This window comes from Scophthalmus maximus, chromosome 4 (assembly GCF_022379125.1).
Source record: "Scophthalmus maximus strain ysfricsl-2021 chromosome 4, ASM2237912v1, whole genome shotgun sequence".
In the NCBI taxonomy this organism is placed as follows: domain Eukaryota; kingdom Metazoa; phylum Chordata; class Actinopteri; order Pleuronectiformes; family Scophthalmidae; genus Scophthalmus; species Scophthalmus maximus.
In genome coordinates, this window is record NC_061518.1 from 9,835,907 (window position 1) to 9,858,322 (window position 22,416).

General features: G+C 44.6%; 2 protein-coding genes across 9 annotated transcripts in view; both read right to left on the minus strand.

Moving 5' to 3' along the window:
- Positions 1-26: 26 nt before the first annotated feature.
- pabpn1l (PABPN1 like, cytoplasmic) lies at positions 27-3,857 on the minus strand. The gene is made up of 6 exons (XM_035628433.2): positions 3,524-3,857; positions 2,261-2,381; positions 1,642-1,709; positions 1,446-1,552; positions 1,264-1,351; positions 27-700 (listed from the first exon to the last, which is right to left on the minus strand). The coding sequence occupies exons 1-6, from the start codon at positions 3,602-3,604 to the stop codon at positions 356-358; spliced, it is 810 nt and encodes a 269-aa protein (XP_035484326.1). The 5' UTR covers positions 3,605-3,857; the 3' UTR covers positions 27-355.
- Positions 3,858-5,008: 1,151 nt separating this feature from the next.
- Positions 5,009-22,416, minus strand: part of cbfa2t3 (CBFA2/RUNX1 partner transcriptional co-repressor 3) — a 41,570-nt gene continuing 24,162 nt past the window's right edge. For 4 of the 8 annotated variants that reach the window (XM_035627861.2, XM_035627867.2, XM_035627866.2 and 1 more), the window contains 10 exons: positions 20,781-21,022; positions 20,602-20,691; positions 19,648-19,829; positions 16,723-17,006; positions 15,940-16,025; positions 14,418-14,700; positions 13,918-13,986; positions 13,149-13,202; positions 11,385-11,575; positions 5,009-10,928 (listed from right to left, as the gene is read on the minus strand). In XM_035627861.2, the coding sequence (XP_035483754.1) occupies positions 10,557-10,928; positions 11,385-11,575; positions 13,149-13,202; positions 13,918-13,986; positions 14,418-14,700; positions 15,940-16,025; positions 16,723-17,006; positions 19,648-19,829; positions 20,602-20,691; positions 20,781-21,022 (1,853 nt within the window). In that variant the 3' untranslated portion in view covers positions 5,009-10,556. The remainder of the gene's footprint in view (positions 10,929-11,384; positions 11,576-13,148; positions 13,203-13,917; positions 13,987-14,417; positions 14,701-15,939; positions 16,026-16,722; positions 17,007-19,647; positions 19,830-20,601; positions 20,692-20,780; positions 21,023-22,416) is intronic. The other 4 variants (XM_035627869.2, XM_035627862.2, XM_035627865.2 and 1 more) reach the window with 4 other exon arrangements.

Here is a 22,416-nt window from a genome sequence, read left to right on the forward strand (position 1 = left end):
GTCATTTTACTACAAGTGGAGCACCAGATAATTGTTTTATTTATTCACTTACATAGCAAAAAAAAACATTACACATAGGGAGGCTTTATACATCACATTGCAGGCAGTGACACAAAACAAATTTTTGTAAAAACATTAAGAGATGCAACTGCGTAACGATTTGAGGATTGTCCATGCATTCACAGCAACTTAAGCTTATAATGCAACATTGTTTATCTTCACTTTTCATGTGTGACCTTACTGAAGACTGATGCTGGGGTGCCACTTGGACAGTCCTCCTTGCTGTCCACTCTGTACCTGTCATGTAATACTCAAACTCAGTAATGCCTGGAAACATTTGGGGCTGTGTGCAGCGTTAGCGCTGCTGCGGGTAGTGCTGTCCACTCGACCCTTCTCCCATCTCCTCGGACGGTGGTGTGATGAGGAGAAGACATGGGTAACGTTTAGGCATCTGTTCGTGGTAGTCCATGTGTCCCCACTGTCTCTTCCCCACTGAAGGGCCTCCATAATAAGGGTGGGGCGTTTGATGCTGTGGCCTGGTAGACTGGTACCGGAACCGGCCTCGTGAGCTGTTGTGATATCTGGGGGGACGGAAACCTCTAGCTCTTCCTCTGGTTTGCCCGCCTCCGCCTCCTCCTCCTCTGTGTCCTCCCCTGTCTGTAGTGCTGATGCCTGGCATATTGGTCCTCTTAGGCATGACCTGCAAGCCAAAAGGAAACTTGTGTTTATGTACTGTTGAGGAGGATTTATCAATGTTTAAAAGAAATTCTATTCAACAGCGATTGAACAAAAACATGTTCATGCACAGAAAGATAAATGCAATTAGGATAAGGCAATATTAACATTTAAGAGCAATTACAAACCAACTGACTAGTTTGAGTTTAAAATTACCTTTACAAAAGTGAAAATGAAGTAAAATTCTATGACCCTTTCCTCATTTCTATTTCGCGCAGATTATCAATACAGCAGGTAATCTGCAGTACACAGGAACAAATCGTATTTCTCAATTGAACAGGTGTAATACTGATGATTCAAGTATTAAATAGCAGACTGTGTATGGACAACACTTGACCCTTAGCAGTCAAACTTTCAGTTACTAACACATGGCTTCCCCTGACCAAATCAAACGTATCCATACCTGACCATCTCCATGTATTCACTTGTGTAGAGAGAGCAGTACTCATTGTGATGTGGGTCACTGAGACTTGATTGACAGTTTTAAATTAGTGAACTAGTTTGATCACCTGGTGTACCGGGCCTCACCTTAAGGACTCTTCCTCTGAACAATGTCTCATGCAAACCAATGGCACTCTGCACAGAGTCTCGATCAGTAAACTCGATGTAAGCAAAGCTGTGAAAGAGGGAAGAGTCAACACATAAACTTAGATGCCAACACACTAAAAGATGTATTCTATGGTCATAGGTAGCAAAAAGTATAAACCCACCCCTTGGGATGGCCGGAGAATCGGTCACACAGAATGGTAACTCGGTTGACAGGACCACAGCCATTGAAATGGATTTCTAGCTCATCTGCAGTTGCTCCATAGTCAACCTGGGATTTGTTCAACAGTGTGTCAGATCATTGGTGTGCGAAGAAAACATGCGAAGTATGACAAAAAATAAAAGACAAACATGTCTTACATTTCCTACATATACTGATCTGTTGTCTGCATCTATCCTCTCCTCAGGAGTCATGTTGTAGAAAGGTCCTGTGGAGGAGACAGAAACAGAAATGTATACAACGCTTGTGCCCATGCAATATATAGAACTGAAGCATCTACACTGGGGTCACTCCAGGTGAAATAAGCAGTGATTACTTTCACCTGCATATCAATTTCATTTTTTGACAATGCATCTGAGAATCTCCCCCTCTGATTGTATTTCTGTTCCGAGGAGGAACCGAAAAGCGAGGAAGGGGAGGATGAAATGGGTGAGGAGATGCACGGAGGCAGAAAATAGCCACAGGCAGCGAGGAGGACCCTTCTGCTTCTCTGGGGCTCCCTGCTCCGTCTCATTGGGCAGTGATGAGGCACATGTGAACACTGTTTGGACCACAGCAAAGTGCCCCAGGTGTTAGCCAGATGGTGACGGACACCGTTACCTCACCTGCCTGGAGGGTTGCGTTGCTACACACCTGGCAAAAAAAAAATTAAAATCTCCATAGAGGCTTCCTCTATTTTAGAACCAGTATTTTTGCTGTACCCTGGAGTGACGACAATAACAAGCCATGAGGTTGGATAAGACCCGCGGGCTGTCTCACCAGGCCGAGAGCTACTGGTCAGTAGGTGCATCTCTGCTGCGTCACACCGCTCCTCCTTCAGTCTCTCCGTCTCTTCTTCCATCTCCATCTCCTGAACCCTGGCCTTGATGGCCGCCAGCTCCTGAGACACAAAGGGAAACAAGCACTTGAAGCCACTGTGTACTACACTTAAGTGATACACTCACAAACACACACTTCCATACCGCAACAAGGAATTGGCAATGGGAGGCGTAGAGGGAGTGGGGGGTCACTGGATGGGTTTCAGAGTATGAGAAATTATGTGATTCATTTGCTATGGTGCAAGGTTTTTGACCATCAGCACCGAAACACTAAATGAGGGAATGTCTTTTGGAGAATGGTGTTCCACCAATGCTCAGAGGCTTGAAGAATCCATGCCTGGGTGCAATGAAGTTGTTCTGGGGATCTATGGTGGTACATCATCTCTCTGAGGCACTTCATGTTTTTGTTTTTTTTACTATAATTTGTCACCCATCTGTAAAATGATTGTGATTATGATTACTATAGATTTGCACATCCTGATTTTGCCAAGGGGCTGTTTGTATGAGGTTCCTGGTTACAGCCTCAGCCAATCAACGCTTGTGATGTCATCACAGAGAGCAACCCCTTAACCTTAACCCCCAAACCTTAACCGTAAATCAAAAGTTGATCTCGGGACGGCAGCCACTTGGATTAATCAGGACGTCCTATAGATGGAATCCAATTTGACTATTATAATATAGTAATCTTCAAGTTTTGGCTGCATTGGAAAAAATATATATATAAACATGTTATCTGAATGAAATACTTGAATGGATGCTTGGACATAACTGGCCACGTTTTGTCAAGATTGAACATGTTAATGTAAATACTCACTAGAAGCTTAGAAAGAAAATCAAATAGTGTTATTCAAAAAAAAAAAAACGTATTTTATAACTTGTCATAATGCCTCTCATCATGTAGGGGTGACTTGGTTCGACGTGTTAGTGGCCTGACTTTCACCACCACCACAATAAAATGAGTGTGGATTTTCACACTACGACTTCAATATCTCTGCCAGGAAATGCGGACATCCCGGACTCCTGATTGGCCGAACAATGGCACACATGCTCTGCGGGACGTGGGCTCACCGATGTCGCGGTCTCTCGCTCTCATTGTCTGTCCGTGATGCGACGACAGCACATTTTAATGATGCTCGCGATCGCTTTGTCCCCCCTTCCCCCCGACACGCGTACAAACAAGCACAGCTTCAGAGACGATACTCACAGGGTCCTCGGTGAAATGCTCGCCGATGGACTCGCCCTCCTCCAGGTAGCCGTACTCCAGATGATTGTCCGCCATGCTCATTGCTCAAACATGGCATCTGCGACGCCGACCGGACCGCTGCTCGCCTCGAACCCGCCGCCACAGATAATCTCTTTAACCGCGAAGGGGGAAACGGTTCGACGGGCCGCCGACGCGACACCTAATGACACGCAGCTAATAGATATCACCTGTGTGTGTGCGCGCGTGTCATGACGCGCTGCTGTGATTGACAGCGGAGTGCACGTGAGCGACGCTGGCCGAGGGAGGGTGTCTTTCTTCCAGTGCCGCAGCCACGGAACAAAGGTTCCGAGCTGCCCACTTTTTGTTCCTAGTAAGCCCACCCTGCCCTACCAGCCTGATGGAGCTGGGAAATACATGTCTAGTAATGTTAATATTTAAAAAAATGTTTTAGTTTTAAATTCTGTCTTATTGTTGTCTTTAAATCTGTTTTTACAGTATTTCATTATCAGCCTTATTCTATTGTTTGAAAATCTTCTTTAAAATGTTACCTTATTGTTGTTGTTTTTTTTACTGTATTTTGAAATATGTTTGTTTGTATTTTACTATCAACATTCATTTTATCCATAAAAAAATCTTCTTTCAATTTTATCTTATTGTTTTTTTAATTGTCTTTTAAAATCAGTTCCACTGTATTTTATTATCAACCCTTTTTGTCCGTTTTGTTGGCTCATCAGTCAATTGTGAAGCACTTTGAACTGCACCAACAGTCTGATAGGTGCTATACAAATAAAGTTTGATTGATTGGTTAACTTATTCTGTCCCAATATGTTGTCTATTTTTTTAAAGTACGCATTTATTTATAATTTATGTAAATACATATATTTGATTGTAGGCTAATTTCTGTTTATTTTTGATGATTGGGAGTTGTAATATCAAGAAGTTGAAATAAAAATACACACACTTTACTGAAGAGGTTGTTGATGAAACCTTCACGAAAATCTATTGGTCAAGTTAAGATATAACAGACATCCAGCCAATCACAGCCAAACAGCCATTTGAGTACAAGTCTTTCTGCATAGAGTTTTGAATAACTGACCCACTGAAAGGTCATGGGCTTTACAAGGATTAAGAGCCTGACATTCAACAGATGTAATTAAATCAAATAAAACATTTTAACTGGTTGAGCAGGTGCGTTTCTGATACACTGCCTGTCACAATACTGTATATGTTTTTAAGCATCTGTCAACTCAACGTGAAGTTGTATGTGATTTCTTTGTGTGGTACATATGATTCAAGTGTATGGGATTTATAATGTTATTCGTTTTTCAGTATAAATGTTGCTTTTTGTAGAAATGTCAAAGGTCAATAATATGACATAATAACTTTATGTCAGTAATTATTCAGAAATAACAGATAACTCCTCACTTTTCTGGGTGTGTCGTCTCAAAAGTCGCCTTATTGAAGAAAGAAGAGCAACAATGGTGATGAATACTTAATTTCATGTTTTAATTACACTGTTACATTGTTCAACACAGACAATAACCTGAATTAGAATGTTTTACAGCTTCACACATCCAACAGAGCGAACAGTTAAAGAGCGGTATTAGCAACAGGGAGGAAAGCATGCAAGAAATAAATACAAATCAGAATTTAATTCTTCTGGCACAGTTTACTTCATCTAAAAACGGCAACAGGACTTTCTGCAGAGGAAAACAAAACAAAAGGAGAAAGATCTTCAAAGCGCCAACCTTTCCTACAGAAACAGATTTTTTTTCTGTAATAACGTATTGCACAATACAGTATAGAATGCTTCCCCTACACATATAAAACCATAAACCTTTTTCTTCTGTTCATGTAAAGGTAAAAACAAGACCATCCTGAGCCATAGCTTTTGGGAAAACCAGTGCTGAATCCACTGTTTGCCTCTTTCTACTGTAGCTGTTCATCAGTGCCTGTTTCACAGGAAGGACACGCCAGCATCACATCAGATGAGCCTTGAAACTTCATTGGTAGAGTTGGAGGTTCGGGTAGGGAGGGACAGATGCCAACCTGCTAATATTCATCTTTTCTTAACATGCGTTTTTTTGCCCATATCATGTACATAGTTAAACAAACAGACAACGTGGTTGATGTTAAGTGTTTGGAGAACGTTGGATGGTACTAACAACAGCAGAGCCCTTATGAGTTTGCCATCTAAAATATCTTCACTGAGAAAAGTATATGATACCTCGGCACAATTCTCATTTGTTTCATGACTTAATGAATCTCACACCCAGCTGCACAGAACAGAACTTTGGACGGCTCCTTCGTATCCTGTCCAATGAAAGGACAGTTTTTCTCTTTCCTCCCACACATTTGCGGGGCATGACGTCCTCTAATGCTGGGACATGAGACAAAAACCTTTAACCAAAGTGAAATCTAAAGGACGAAAGTTGTAGCTTTTGGTTGTATTTTGGTCATTTAGAAGTGGTATGTTGGGTTTGGTTTTGTTTAGTTTATTCTGAGGGCTTACTCGCAGACAAGGAGGCACATGCAAAGTACTTAGTTGAGTTGAATGGAAGTGTCATTAAAATGTCGTTTGACGTGGATATTATAAACAAACATGGCGTTTTACGGAACAAAGCTGTTGCTACATATTGTGTATCAATCGGCCACGACCGTCTGTCTGCGATGTTTCATTAAAGCTCTGAAGGTTTCAAGTAGTTTGTACAGAGACACAGGAAAAGTTTTTTTTTTTTTCAAATACAAACACACACACACACACAACACACAACACAACCACCCACCATGCATTCATTTTGATCTCTGCAAGGCTTTGTAACTCTAAGAACGTGCAACCAGTAGGCTTTTTCCAAAGGAGAGACCTCTATTGTTTTTGTTTTTTTTAACTCAAGCACTATTCAATACGAAGACAACAAGCGCTTTGGTTGCTTGAATAGGAGTTGTAAACATTTCAAACTCAACCGGTTCATTGAGCATGCTCTTCAACTCTTGTGCTCCGAGTGCGTGTATTTCAAACACTTTGGTTAACGGCTGCAGCGGAGGTCTAACCTTATTCTTTCTGGTCTTTCAACGCACACTGTTTCGAAAGCCTACTATGGCAATGCAGGAGTACTTTGGTCTGTGCTTTTATTGGTTTTGGACAACAAATGGCATGTCATGGTTGATTTCTATGTGTCAGTTTGGTAATCTGCGGGTTTTGACAGTGTAAGTATTACCAAATTCCAGCAGTATCAGTTTGGTTTACGGGATGTGATCAAAAAATGGTCTGGTGGTAATAAATATTTTTTGGGTAATGACAATTCCTTTCAACTCTTTGGTTTTTTTATCATTATCAGACGGATAAATTCACGATCGCTTTTGAATATGCATTTCCTTGTCTGCTCTCGGCCCAGCTTTTCAAAGTCCAGGTCAACCTCTCCTGGTGGTTAGCTGTATGGTCACAGGAGGTAGCTAGTGTGAGGAGGGGTCGTGAAGAGTCGCCTGTGGTGGAAGTGGAAGAGTCGGACATTTGACAGAGGGGGGGAATGACACAAAAAAAAGGCTGAGGTCGACAGCAAATCACGGTTATTATGACACACGCACACGCACACACGCACAGTACACACATGCTACACACAGATGCAGGAGTACCTTGCAGCTTATTCTTTTTGAATGTTTTAAATAGTCCTAAAAATTAAAATTTTTATCCAGGTTGAAAAACAAAAAAAGCAGTCTTTTCGTTTTCCTATGCAACTCACTGCTATTTTAAATTAAAATTTTTAAAGTTTGGTCCAGGTGTGTATGAGGCCAACCCGAGTGAGGATTTGCTATGATCAGTATTAAATTTGTATTTTTGTGGCCAATGCTCACACGATTGTTTTTCAAGGCCTTTTTAGAGGCGATCATATTGCGGGAGCAGGTGGGAAGGGCCTACAAAATAACACAAATTTAAGGAGTTGATGCGTCTCTCTTGGCCTGGACCTAGATCGACCAGGTGTAAGCCTCTGCTCACATTGCATATTTAAAAAAAAAAATTCAATGATTGGGTTTCAAACATTAGCTTTGAAATTTACTGAAGCTTAACACTGGCATATCTCTTAATCCTATAGTAATGGTTTGTCCTGCACCTTGGGGGAAACAAACACTCCCAACCACAAACACACACACACACACACACACACACACACACACACACACACACACACACACACACTGGTTAATGAGGACCAAAAGAGAGGGTAACTTCAGTGGGAATTGAGCTGAAATGATGGCAAGAAAGAGAACACTTGATATGACACATCAAGTTTGACAGTTCCTAAATTTGGTGTGAATTAACTATACATTTGAAAAACACTCCACCCTTAAGCCTTTTCTCTTAACTTTGTAATCAACAGCAGGCTAAAAACACACACTGTTGAGTCCCCTCCTGCAGGATGTAAACTGACCTGTGGTGGATGACGCACATGACGACCGCTATTTAGCCCCGACAGCACCATACCAATCAAGTTAATACAAAATTTAATTTGTGTCAGAGATTCTCTTGATGTAATGCAATGCTGGATGATTATTTTTCCCCCTCTAAAATTGTAAATGAGGCCTAATTAATTAAAAAAATGTGCAGCCAGTCTTGTCTTGTGGTGTCCATCCACCCTTCATCTGTTTTCATCCATTCTCAGCTACATGCATCGTGGTATTTTATGGAACCACTTTACCCTTCACCTATTGACAGTCTCCTCCGTTTGGGTCATGATACGTTTTGTTTTGGGTGAAAAATTTAAATTGTGTGGCTTGAGAGAGAGAGAGAGAAAAAAAAAAGAAGTTCTAAATTCGAGAAACAAAATGTACTGTGAGAAAAATCATATTCTGGACATTAAACTTTAAAGGTTTCTGTTATTTGGCAAACACATTTTTGGACCTCATTAAATACTATGTACATTCACATTAAGTTACTGATGTTACTTTAAATATATTTATATGTATCTATATTATATGACACCCTATGGGCAGTTGCTGAGGTTCCATTCAGTAGCTGAATTCTTTTCATATTGCACCTCCGTCCTCTCACTGTCTTACAATGCGAGCAATACAAAATATTCTACAAGAGGGGGTTTCATCTCATTGATATAGATACAAGAAATCAAACAATAAGTACAATGTGGGACGTCCTCTCACAAAAGGAGTGTCCTTGCTCTCACTTCACTGCTCAGCCCAAACTCAAAGGAGGAAAAAAAGGAGAAGGTAACAGAACAAAAAACAAAGTCCGTCTTTCCGGGTACACACAAGGGCAGCACAATGTGGACATCAGCGACGGGAGACATTATTGAAAAGATGAAAAGGAACGATATCTACAAGCAGGTTTGAACCCTCCCCATGCGACTGCTCCGAGGCTCTGTCCAGAGCAGGCTGTGGGTTGGGGGCAAAAACTCGAGTCAAGTAGTCGGGGAAGAGCATAGAAGGGAGGCGTGGGGTGAGGGGAGGTAGAAAGAGAGAGGATAACCGAGTCTACACCACCCTTCACGAGGCTCTTTCATCTGTTCATCATGCTTTGGAAAAAGGAGGGAGTGAATGTAAAGGTAACAGCAATTCCTTTTGAAATATCTCCTCGTTGTGGAGCTTTTAAAAAAAAAAAAAACGACTAAGAAACTATCTTCCCGTACGTCTCTCTGAAGTATGCAATGCCTTCTTGGAAAAATGTTTTCAAGCTTGTGTTGAGGTGTTTTTTGGCAGCTCCGTTGCCATGGACGTATCTTCATCTCCTCGAAGGCCGTGCGGCGGTTTCCCGTCCTCTCTGTTACCTTTCACAAAAAAAATCCCACTGTGGCATGGTTCTCGATCCATTTCGTTATAAAGTCAAGTTCACAGCGCTGTCCATATTCACTAGTCTGGGCCATCGCTGAGGAATCACTGTAGTTGTCTGTCGAGACTGCAGGAGGCGGCTGCAGATCAAAGCAAGTCACAGTTTGTTTTGTTTGTTTGTTTGTTTGTTTGTTTGTTTGCTTGACTATCTCTGCCCTGCAGCGTCTCTGCAGCCCGGTCCTCTCAGGGCTGGCTTATCTGCTGAGGAGGTGATGTTGCTTTGCGTTTGGTTATAAGATGAGTGCTTCTCCTTATCGCTTACTTACTCACTTTGGCAGTGTAATACAAAGGTTTGGATCACGTTGTTTTTTTCATCTTTGAAATTCATTTGGGTTCACAATGGTGCAGAGAGGTGAGTCCGGTGTAGATTTTCTTGGCTCGCTAGCAAGGTAGTTAGCAGTTTAAAATTAATTTATTTTCATATCGTCATTATTGTTACCATCAGCATCTCTTTATTTGGATTATTTGGACTTTTCTCTATTTTCCCTTAAAGCCAGAAAGAAACATTTAATAAATACTAAGCGTGTGTTTCTGAGGAATTTATCGCATCAGAGGTTTTTCCCTTCCCGTCATCCCATTTGAAATAAAGGTATTGTGTTCCTCGCCTGTTTCCATCAGGACACTGTGGGAAAAAAAGTGCCACATCAGTGAACTGTTGGGACTAGTAGTGCACATCTCAGGGCTGGGAACTGTTCTCTCATTGGTTCTTAATTAAAGGGAAATCCTACCCAAGTGCTAATCGGCTTAGTCATCCCCCCGTTGATGTTGCCTTACTACAGCCCTTGTCTTGTGTCCTTACATGGACGTTATTTTCCATGCTTACATTACATCAAAGTTCATGTTCTCATTAATTACATCTGATATGTTTCTGTTGCAGAGATAGGAGAAACTACACTATTCATGCCTTAAACTACACTGAACCCCAGGCTGGAATCTTTGTATGTGGTTGTGAAAAAGAAAAAAAATGATTTTTTTTTTTGGGGGGGGGGGGGTTACAAGCCGAGTGTATCATCAGTAGTGAGAAGATTTTTTCAGAAGAGCTTAGGATATAAGGGAAATAAGGGCTAAATTAGGGGAGGAGGAAAGGGATCAATGTGCAATGAAGATTCCTCAGTTTGGTTTTTGTGTTGGAGTGAGGGCACTGTCGCATCAGTGTGCCGGGAAGGGACAAGGGACAAGGGACAAGGGTCGGGCGTCAGCGAGAGGTGGCCTCCAGGAGGGCGGGGGTGGCCGGAGTCGTGGAGCGAGAGGCACTGCTGGAACTGCTCTCCTTGGGGCTCGCAGAGACACTTCCGCTGCCGCTGCCGGCCCCTGCCACAATACTGCTCTGTCCTGCCAGGGACAGGGGTCCTGGAGGAGCGCTCTCCGTGTGGGTGGGGGGCGCTGAGGAGGGGGTGCCCAGAGGGACACTGCTGCCCCCTGGCAGCCCCTGCAGGCCCTGACCACAGACGTGGTGGTGCTTTTCCCAGTCTTTGTGTTGGCAGAAGGAACCGCAATAGCGAGCCGTGTTGCAGCCGCTGCACGTCTCACTGGCCTTCCTCCCGCAGTTCCAGCAGCTCTGTTGAGACAGTGGGGAGAGAGTGGGTTGATAAAAATAAGTCTCTTTTTTTGACCCAGGATGGCACAGAGTATTTCTCTGTCTTACATACACTGCACATGTGAATGTTGAATCCTAAAATGTCATTCAAAATTCAGTTATTCTTTCGCAGAGGGATTTTATCTTAAAGCTGCACCAGCACCACTGGTTTGTGTTGCCAGCAGGTGGTGGTCAACCGCTCTGCAATGGCCTCAGCCTGGCGCTCCTGCTCCGGCCATCTGGGTCTGTCTGCTTTTATTTGCGCAGACAACTGGATGGCTTCTGCCATAATGATGACAACCTGCTGCAGCACCAGTCCAAGAGCAGCCAGCTGCACGGTTTACATAATGCGAGACAGCTCTGACGACAGGCGGAACAAAGTGAGAGGTGTACATATGCCGGTGACTGACTTAGAAACAAGAGGAGCAGGACGTCTGTGATACTCACTTCACTGGAGTCCTCCTGTTGGTTGATGACTGTTAGTGCGTCCTCCGAGGCTTGCCTCTTGGCCTCGGCCAGCGCCCGCTCCATTTTGGAGCGTTCGGCTGAAATCATCTCATGAGCCTTCCTCTCTGCGTCCGACACGGCCTTCTGCAGCTCTGACATCGCCTGTCGCTTCACCTCATTCACAGCCTCCTCTGAGAGAAGGGAAGAGAGAGAAAGAGAGCGAGAGAGGCGTTAGCGCTCATGACCGTCGTCCCATCCAGCCTGCTCCGTCATCCTTTATTAAGGCCCTTTAAGCTGCCATCTTGTTGTATCGCAGCGAACAGATGTACATCATCCAAGATTTAAAACTTTCTGCCAGAAAAAGGAAACAGCCAGACTTCAATAATTAATTCAAACACGTCTGGCCACCATCATTCTCAGTGTTGACAACAGCAGATGTCTCCAGAGTTTTGTCGCCAACTTGGCTGTTCATCCAACATCCTGTGATTCCCTGTTTGCATGATCGTCGCCTTGTCATGTGAGCGTTTTCAAGAGAAATCGCGAGACACAGTTTACAGCGATGAGTGAATCATATCCATATGCATATCTCCACTGCAGGGCTTCCTGCATCGTAGATTTTATCATGGGGCCTTCTGTTCATCCAGCACAAGCACAAACTGTATGAGTGAGGAGGCTGTGTTTTTACAACAGGCAGGTGGGTAGACTCCTTTCCAGATGGCAGTCTAAAATAGAAACTTCCCACAGAGGCCGGAGTGATTACATTTTGCCATCTTTCATTCTTGGCCTCACTGTGCACAACACCAGGCGATTTCTCGTATATATACCTGAGAAATAGGTTGACGAATGTACACGCTTTATTTATCAAATGCTAATGGGGTATGTCTTGATCACAATTCCCCTGCAATATAATTTCCTTTTGCCGTCTATGCCAGTAACACTTTTAAAGATTAAATGATTTGTCTCCCTTCGGCTCCACCTCCTCCAGATGTGCCGAGCAGACACACACACGCACCAACACATACGAGTGATGGTTAGCCCAACCAGGTACCCTTGCTGCTTCACTCTAGTTGTTTCAAACTACTCTGCAAAAAGATAGACAGATGTTCTTGGCTGTGTACGTGTGCATGGCTGTTTGTGCACGTGTGGATGTCAGAGCTTGATTCATTTGCTAAAAAGTTAGTATTCTGTCAATCCTGTCAACATACACTCAAACACGACACACGTCTCAATACTTGCCCTCACCCTGCCTCTAACTTTATCCTTCATTTCATTTGCTCTCTCTCTTTTTCTGCTACCCCTCCTCCTCCTCCTTCTCTTTCAACTCTCCCTTGCAAACAATATCTGCATTATCCCAAGCTTCTCAATTATCTGGCCTAATGCATGCACCACTAAGATTAGTTTGCAAATCTAATTAATTCTTATCAAGGAGACTGCGCAGCAGATGCCGGGGCAATTAGCACTTAATGGAAAACACGGGGGCAGCAATATTAACGTTTTAATTCCACTGGGATTTGGCAAGTCCCTGAAACGTGTTATTTCTGTCTGCCTTTTCACACTTCAGATCTTCTTCTTTCAAAAGCACCGCAGTCTCTCAACCTGAACCAGACCAGAGGATACACGTCTGCTTTTAATTAAAAGCGAGAGGTGCGGCAGCTACCTCAGGCAGCAGACTACCTGGCTGCTGGAGTAGAGGTGACACATAAACATAAACACACACACAAACACTCTAGAGTTGAGATGCTGGGAGTGAGATGCATTACTCACCCTGCTTGCTTTGGAGGTGCTTTAGTGCCGGGGAGAGCGGGATGCTTGTGGTACCTGTATGAAAAACAACTGCAATTAAAAGAGCTTTTTCTGCTGGTGAAAATGAAGCACAGTGTTTTGCCAACAGCAGCAGCATCTTCGCTCCGCAGGGTATTGGAGTATGACTGCAACATAATAGTGCTGGGACTGGGGCGGAACAAGGGCCCGGCCAGATGACTCCTGGGATGGGCTCTATAACTAACGTGTAGTATACAAGAAGGCCCAAGGAGTGCAACACACACACACACACACACACACACACACACACACATACCTGCTTTCCATTTCTCTTCAAACTGAGTCAAATATAATAACCATGGTTCTGTATATCTATATGTCTGTATTTTATGTACTTCAGCACTATATTAATGAACTCTGCATGTGGCTAAGTATTGACTGTGCTTTTCTCAGGACGACGGAGACAAGTTGAGCTCCAACCTGTGATGCGCTGCTGCGGCAAGCCTTGGGCCAGGTGATTTTCACTGCAGCTTTAACTGCAGTGGCCTTTCATAGTGGTGACTGATGGGGGGCATCTTGCCCTAATGACACGGTGTCTCCAATCCTCTGGTCTGACGGGCCTGCGGCTACGGCGAGCTCTTTTCTGTGCGTGTCTCGGCAGTCACGGCGAGGGGCCAAGACTGATGATGGTGATTGTGCGTGTGTTTTGTTGGCCTCTGTGTGAGGTCAATCATCAGGACAATGGGAAGAAAAGGGGATGTTTGGCTCTTACCAGCTTTCCTCCAGATTTCTTCTGGCAGGTATCCTGAGGGAGGCCTGTGTAAGAAGTCCCGGTGGATCTCTGAAACACACATGCGGGGCACACACTCAGTTACACCAACACAGTGACAGACTCCTGATCTGCACAAACACACAATCACAACTCGCCCCTGTAGTATTCGGGGTTTATATTTGGAATCTATAAAAAACTGTGATTGGCAATGTCAGTACATAAGCCGCCATCAAATTTTTCAACCATGGCTGGGAAGGAACACAAATCTTAATTATGAATGAGCATGCTGGTAACCTTAGGGTGTGATCAGTCGTGTACAGATCCAGGATGTAGCAACTAGATTTGTGTTGCCTAACAGTATGAGCTAAAATTTTGAAAAAAATATAATCATTTAACTGACTTTTTAAAAAATGTTTAAATTCATATTTAAAAAGTGATATTCAGCATGTCAAATAAGCCCTACCTCACTGTGAGTGTTTTGCTTTGCCGTGTTTGTCTACCTGTCTGTCTGCCTGTCTGCCTTTCGGCAGCCGAGGGAGTTCCTATGGGCAGTGACTCGCTGCTGCTAGCTGTGTTGGAGGAGGAGTTGTGGTGATGAGTAGGAGGAGGAAGAGGAGGAGGAAGGCAGTGCTGTCCGTTGCTCCCACCTTTTTTCATCTCCTCCACGTCACTGTAGCGCCGAATCCAGTGATTCATCTCCTCGCGGTCGGCCTCCTGGCAGCGGCGCAGCACCGTCAGGGAGCGCCGCGTCTTCTCCACCATATCCATGATGCAGTTCAGGAGCTGCAATGGGACCAGATTGAGGATGAGGTTAAGCATTTAGCCACAGTGATACATGAACAGAGGGAGAAGTTGGAAATGTAAACCCCTACCACCCAGACACATGCCCAACATTCCCAGGTTGCTGAAAATCTAACTAAAACTATCATCTACACAGTCGCACACTTTTTGAAAGGAACCAAACTTGGTAAATCAATAAATACCTCCCTCAGTTGAACAAAGCCCATTCAAAAGGAAAGAGTTCATTTTGGAGCCACTTTGCTAGTGTGTAAATCTACACACTATTTTAATCTGTCCCAGAACACAAACCACCAAGCAGACATGCGTTTGTGTGTGACTGTGTCACTGTCTGTGCCAATCTGTCCATGAATTGTGTTTGTCAGTGATTTTTAAAAATGTCTTAAGAGTATTACAGCAACGATAAATTAACAGCTGGACTGCTGATGAAATAGTTGAGCCAATTCCTTCCACCCTTCTGCTCTGCTCTCTGCCAACTCAGCAGATTTCCTGTCCTTCCTCTCATTGCACCACAGATGTAAACAATGTCAATTTTCTTTTTTTCCACAGACCTCCTCGCCCGATCTGCTTAATGGGTTTAGCACGGTTAACATTCAATCCATATCATTATTGTGATTCGTCTTTCCTCCTCTCTGCCTCTTTCCCTCTGTCTTCCCACCCCCCTCCCTCCCTCCCTCACTCCCCTCTGAGTTAGCTATATTTATTTCAGTGAAGTGTTTCTAATTTGGCAGGGGTCCAGGCCGGGCCGGTTCTCTCCGTGACTGCAGCTCTTGTCTCAGCTGCTCTCCCCAGCTGGAGCTGCTCTCTGCTGGGTCCCAGCTCCATCTGGGGCCCTGTTTCTGTGTGTGTGTGTGTGTGTGTGTGTGTGTGCGTGTGCGTGTCTGCGTGTGTTCGTGTGTGTGTGTGTGTGTGTGTGTGTGTGTGTGTGTCTTTATGTGTGCGTGTCTAGTACATAAGATTTTGTCTTCATGGAGTTGGGTGCCAGGACGCTAGATAGGTGTCTGTCTCTTGTTAATTCATCACACTGACATGGACCTGATAAGGTCAGCTGTCCATCAACTGTTAACTCGGATGGGACGGGGAATTTTCTGTCCGTCAGTATTCCCTGTCCCATCTTCGATACTTAAACTAACGTAAACTTCTAGCCCCCCACTGCGTTATGATGTTTATGACTGAAACAAATAGGTGGTTTACATTAAACACGGCTACCATTTTGATACGTACATTATCGAGGTGCTTCCATTCCTCTGCCCACTCTCGGTCTGTGAGACGGTGGTCGATCACCTCCTCTTGGCGAGCTCCATGCACTGCTGCAACAAAATCACACAGGGCAGATCTCTTGTTAGACTTATGCACAGAACAGTTTGAATCATACTGTCTTTTTGATGGTCCACAGTGGATATTTAATGACCTGAGGTTTGTCATAATTGTATCCACATAACAACTTTGTCTGTGGCACGGGTGGATTGTACGTTGTATATTCTTCTGCACATGCTGCAAGCATTTTAATATGAAGCACATTGAAGTTACATAAAGTATATGAATAAGATTGCCTTGTCGTTTGTTATACCTTGTAATACGCACACTATCCAAATTAAGTATGACCAAAACGACTTCATGTTATACATGATGAGACTTAAAGATCAAACATTTTTGCCAACATAACTGGTGGCAGGCCCTCAGGTTCCTATACACAATAGCCACATGTCTAATCAGCGAGAACGTTTGGCAAACAATCCATCTCTCTCCGTCTTTCGTTCGGGAAAGCAGAAGGAAGGCATATATGGTTGCCACAGTTGTAGCACATTGGCATGTACGGCTGTGGGCTTTATATAGATGCACCGCCACAAGGATTATCACAGTGAACTGACAACTGGCCTTTGTTCATCACATACACCCCGCTGACATGTACACAAGCCCACTCAGTCTTGACAATATAAGTGTAACCCATGTGACTGTAGATCTGCGGAGTTATCTAACCATGTGAACGCCGTGCAGCGGTTCTACCTGTCTGCCGGTGCCTGTCCCGGGCGTCACGGTGTTCGTTGTGTCTGTAAGCATCTCTGTACTGGTGCGCGAGGGCCATGTCTTCTAAGCGATAGTGCTGGGGTCCCATTTGGGGGTTGGGTGGGTGGGATAGGCCGTTGGGAGGGTGCGTGGGGAGGCCATTGGGAGGTGGGTGAGCAGGAAGACCCGTGCTGGGGCTGAAGCGTTGGCTCGGGCTGATGGTGCAGGGCCTCTTAGCCAGGTGCTCTGGGTGCAAGCCATCTCTCTCTGAGCTGTCTTTGGTCCTGTGGAGGAGGACAGGGGAGTGGATTAAAACATGACTGAATTTTAAAATACTCAACTTACTTCTGAGTATTCTTCCACTGAGACCAGAGTGAAGAAATGAATAGTGCCATTGCTTACTATGACAGAAGTTAACGCGGCGCTATTTTGTTGGAGCCTAAGCATTAGAAATTATACAAAAGGGTATTTTTCAAACTAAAAGTAGAGTAGAACATTTCAGTTAAGAATATAAAGTATGAAAAAGCAAACACCATGCAAAGAACTGTGTTAAAGATGTGGAACAGAAGTTGAACTGTACACTCCTGTGTTTATTTACCTAGATGTAACGTCTTTGCACAGCCAGACTGCATCTCTTAAAGCTCTGGTTACACACCCACATTTGCGATTACTCCACAAATGTCCACTTAAGAATCCATTCAGTTGCTTCAGATAAATGCTAAACCAGTTTGAAGACCTGAAGTTAACGTGACGAAAAAAGTCTGCAACTACTTGGCTCATTTCTCACCTCAGTTTTATCCACTACAGGTCTGAAGGAAAAAAAATTGTCATTTTGTACAACTTACTTCATCTGTCTCCCGCCAATTCACCCATGGCTTCGCCAGACCACACTGAGTCATATGAAAACTGGATGGCTTTGCCAGGCTGAATGTGCATTGCTAGTTTATTACTTCATAGTTCAAGAAAACATTACCCAGCATGGATGATAATGGCCGTAACATCAGATCCAGAGGCAAACACATACAATGGACATATATAATAAATTTAATTAATTTTTTGTTTATCTCTGTTTGCAATGAGCTACAGTAATACTGCAAATATTACTAGTACAGTATCTGGAAATGTGGAAAACCTCCTAAGAAACTAGTTGTGCCAAATTATGATACATGAAGAAAACTGAGCAGCAAATTTGAAAAAGTCCTTTACTGCAACTCTAGTTGCAAAAAGAGCTCTGTAACACTGCGATATGATGTAGTGACGCAACTATGATGTAACTATCAGTTCTGAGAAAAATGAACACAATGAACAGATTATCTGTCCAAATGAGAAATCGCAGTTCACCGCAAACTTGTCATAATAATTTATTTTTCAAACATTACAACATCGAGTGCTGTGGATTGTGTCAGTTAGAGGAGGCTCTCGTTAGGAACACACACTTGTTTTCCCAAGTTCAGCAACTCCCACGTGGCGTTTGCAAACACACACACAAACACACACAGAACACGCGTGTCTATGTACTCCTGCTGTGAGCTGCTTGTTGTTCAGTTACAGTAAGACAGTGCCCCTCCGAAGCCTTCACACAGCTGTACGCCATATGTATCAAACTAAGCCGAGACCAACTGTACACGCTGGGTAGCAGAGTCTTAATCTGAATTTTCCCTCAGCCTGCGCTTAGATTGCAAGTATTTCTCCCTCTCCCCCTCCCTCCCTCCCTGCTCTCAGGCTTAAAGGGCAATATGGGCTGGATGCTGTGTGTTTGGCAGATGTTTGGTGACACTCATTTGTGTCTGTGTACTTTAAGTGTGTGTGTGTGTGTGTGTGAGAGAGAGAGAGAGAGAGGGAGGGAGAGAGAGAGAGAGAGGTGGAGTTTGTGAGCCATCTGGACAGTTTAAATGGGAGTGTTGATATTAATCTGTTTAGCTGGATGGCAATAGCCAAGCATTTGGTTGGGAATCACTCTTTATCATCCTGGGGATCAAAGGCAAATAAATGCAACACTAGCCCACATAGTGTGTGTGTGTGTGTGTGTGTGTGTGTGTGTGTGTGTGTGTGTGTGTGAGTGCGTGTGCACTCATTCACAGCTATACATGTGTATATTTGTGCATGTCAGCTACAGTATCCGACAAATCGGAGGAACAGCTGGCACAACGTAGCCCCCCCCAAGGCCCACCCGTATATATATATAAACCAGAGGTCAGCAGGCGGAGGTGTGCGGATTACAGTGGGATTGCACGTTCTACTCCATAGTCCCATCCAAACCACCACCGCCACCACCGCCACCCACGTCCACAAGCCTCCCCCATCCCTGCTTATAAAGTGTCACGGTCAGCACATCACCATCTGGACACATCCCTGACATATGGACAGCTGCTGGGAGCCCGCAGGTCGGGCAGTTGGAGAGAGCGAGAGGCAGAGAAATAGGTGAGGAAGTTGAGGAAGACAACGGCAGTAAGAGAATAACGAAGAAAAAGGAAGGGAAGGAAATGCCTGTTAATTCTCACGTGTCTTCTTCTTAGCTGGGTGAACAATGGAGAGCACTGGGGAGAAATCTGGGACAATTGTAAACCACAGCTCCCTGTTGCTCTTTCTGTCTTTCTTTGGTTGTGCTGAGGACATGTAGTGTATTTCCCTCCCTTGTTTCTTCTCTGTCTCTCTCTCTCGCGATTGACTCTCAACCTCTCTCTTTATTTTCCTACATTTGTACATTTATCTCCCCCTCCCTCCCAGACAGCTGGCAGAGCCCGCCTGGCATCAGGGCTGTCCAGACTTCCGCCTCCCGCACGGAGGATTTATAGCCTCCCCTAGTCGCTTGGCATTCTGAAATACCCTGAAATAATTCATTTACAACGCTGTCTGTGTGAGAGTCTGCCAGTGTACGTCCATGTCGATGTGTTGTCTGGTGTTTAATGGAGAGGCGTGTTGTACCTGTCAGGGGTCCTCCTCTTGCCGTGTTCATTCATCTCCAGCATGATCTCGGAGGAGTCGAGGGGCGAGCTGGCATTGGCGTCCAGGAGGAGCTGCTCGTGTTGAGCCAGATACTGAGCTGGAGTCTGCTTGGCTAACCTGGCACAGTGGAGCAACTCTCTCTGCAGCAGAGGCAGGTTTGCCTACAGTGGGAACAAAAAAAAATAAAAGAAAGAAAGAGGGAAGACAGACATTTCTGGATTAGGCATGAAAAGATATTGTTGTAGGAAGGGTATACTGTGGATTTATTGAGCGTATGTAAATGTAGAGTGGAGTGTTGAGTGGACAAGAGATGAGCTTGAAGCTCGCGGTGGAACAATAGATAGATGGGGTGAGAGTGAAATAACGCCAGATTAGGGCGAGAAAAAAAAATAGAATGTGATAGATGAAGAGACAGGATGAGATAAGACAGGTCGCCTGACACATTCCTCTGCCATGTGTCTCTCTGTACGGGGTTTGCTGGTGTGTGTGTGTGTGATTATATGTGTGTGTGTGTGTGTGTGTGTGTAACATTGCTGTCAAATAGCTCTCTCAGACCTGTCTGGTTGATATTACACAGCCATTGCTACAATGTCCCAGATGTGGGGGATCATTGCATGCCAGGAGGTCTGACACACATATACACAACACTTTTAATGGACTTTCATAAGCCCATACACCTATTTTCATAATACAGATACAGGGTAGACAATGTATGGCTGGAGGTTTCGGATCAAGACAAGGTCTCCCCCTCCTCTTTTTACACACCTTTAAGGGGCAGAGTCGGAGGATTCACAGAGCCAAGGCGTACATATCTGCATAAACCACACAGTCCTGAACACTGGCCATATGGACCAGAGCGGTAAACTATGTGCCTGTCAACTGAATGCATCAGGCTTGACTAATCTTTCATAAAAGCTGTATGCAGACATTTACCTTCAGGAAGGGAATGACGAATGGCCTCAGTGGGAAATTGGTGGCCTCGTGAAGTTTGGAGTGAAACTCTTCGATAGTAAGGGTGGAGTTCTGTCCAAGACAATAGGACACGGAACAAAAATTAACACTTTCTCACAGAGCCATCGAAATAATTCCTCGTGAGCACAGTCCGAACTTACCACCAGCCCCAGCACAAGGCTGCGCACCCTCTCTCCGATCTCCGGCGAAATGTCGTTGCCAAACTGCTGCAGCGTGGTCAGGAAGCGCTTCAGCTTGCAGAGCTGCCGGGCGCCACACGCTGGTGGGAGCTGCTGGTTGGACAGCGAGGCCGTCGAGGACATGGCCGGGCCGTTACTGAAGCCGTTCGGAGTGGACGGAGCACCATTCAGCGACGTCGGAGAGTGGCTGCTTCCATTCAGCACTGCAGATAAACAGACAATGTGAACGTGGGGTCAGTACGGTGGGACAGAGGGGAAGCACTCATATGCTGCTGATAGAGGAGTTTGTGGTTCAGTAAATATAAGGTAAGTACACATATATTCAAGTTTGACACTGTGCCAACAGTATATGATGCACAAAGTGTGGTGCATATTTCCGCCACTTTGACTGAGCACTCTGAGCATGTGTGTGTGTGTGTGTGTGTGTGTGTGTGTGTGTGTGTGTGTGTGTGTTCGCAGTAACTTCAGCTGTCTCACAAGTGGCACAGTGGTACATTTGACCCCTTCCACACCTCCACCTCCACCCCCCCGTAGAAGTCTATTCCACCCTGCTCCTCACCCTCTTCCCCCTCACTCACTCAGTAGGACACAACTATAAGAGGAACTTGTTAAAGAGGCGCCAAAAATAGTCCTGTGGCCCACGTTACTTTTATTCCAGCAGCAGGTGTGTAGCCAAATTTGGACCCGCACCTGTCCACCAGCTGAAAGTAGCTTTGCAGCTCGAAGATTCAGAATAGACACAGCACTCATACACGTATATAATCACTCACACATCCGTCTCAATTCAGGCCACAAGCAAACTCACAAATACACAGCAGCGCTCTCTCACACACATTTGACCTTTGCCCTGCTTTCATATTTTCATTTCCGAGCCAGCCACAAAAAGAAATGAATGCAAAATAGATTGTCAGTCTAAGATATGATTTATGAGTCAAAGAAGAAGCTGGAATGCTCTTTCCCAATCTGGATTGTCTTGATTTTTAAAATATGCATTGGCACCAATCATATCTGGATAGCCACAACTTCATGTTTTCAAAATATAGTCACAGGCCTCTACAGTGAGCCACAAAAGACAGTAACGCTACAACTTGAACTCATACTTGAAAACAAGACCATATACAGTTGAGTTGGTCAACAGTCGAGTTGTTGCCGTCCCTCTCAGGCATGCTTGTTGCTCTAATCTGTGGGTCGAGGGCCTCAACACATATGGACTAACCCATGTGATCCCGACAGGCAGCGCTTGTGTTCTGGCTTTAGAGGGAGGGAGAGGTGCAGGCAGAGAGCTACACTGCTGACCGCTCGCCACAACAGGTGAAACAACATGGCCTGTCATTGCTATATAGGGAAGAAAGTAGTCTACACACGGCAGCACCACCCCGGCTAGTCCCCTGTACGGCCGCCTGACCAGCTGGTAAACAACACACACACACACACTCACACATGCACTCAAAGACACTTGTCCCACCAGCAAGGGCATTCTGAACACAGAAAGACACACACACACACACACACACACACACACACGCAATGGGAGTGTTGATATTAATCTGTTTAGCTGGACGGCAATGGCCAAGCATTCGGATGGAAATCACTCTTT

What these genes read in the sequence shown, in the direction of transcription:
- pabpn1l (XM_035628433.2), bottom strand. Translation starts at nt 3,604, where the DNA reads ATGAGCATGGCGGACAATCATCTGGAGTACGGCTACCTGGAGGAGGGC. An exon ending in TTCTCCGGCCATCCCAAGGG is followed by an intron (nt 1,352 to 1,445) that starts GTGGGTTTATAC and finishes CCTCTTTCACAG; the next exon opens with CTTTGCTTACATCGAGTTTA. An exon ending in TCAGAGGAAGAGTCCTTAAG is followed by an intron (nt 701 to 1,263) that starts GTGAGGCCCGGT and finishes TTTGGCTTGCAG; the next exon opens with GTCATGCCTAAGAGGACCAA.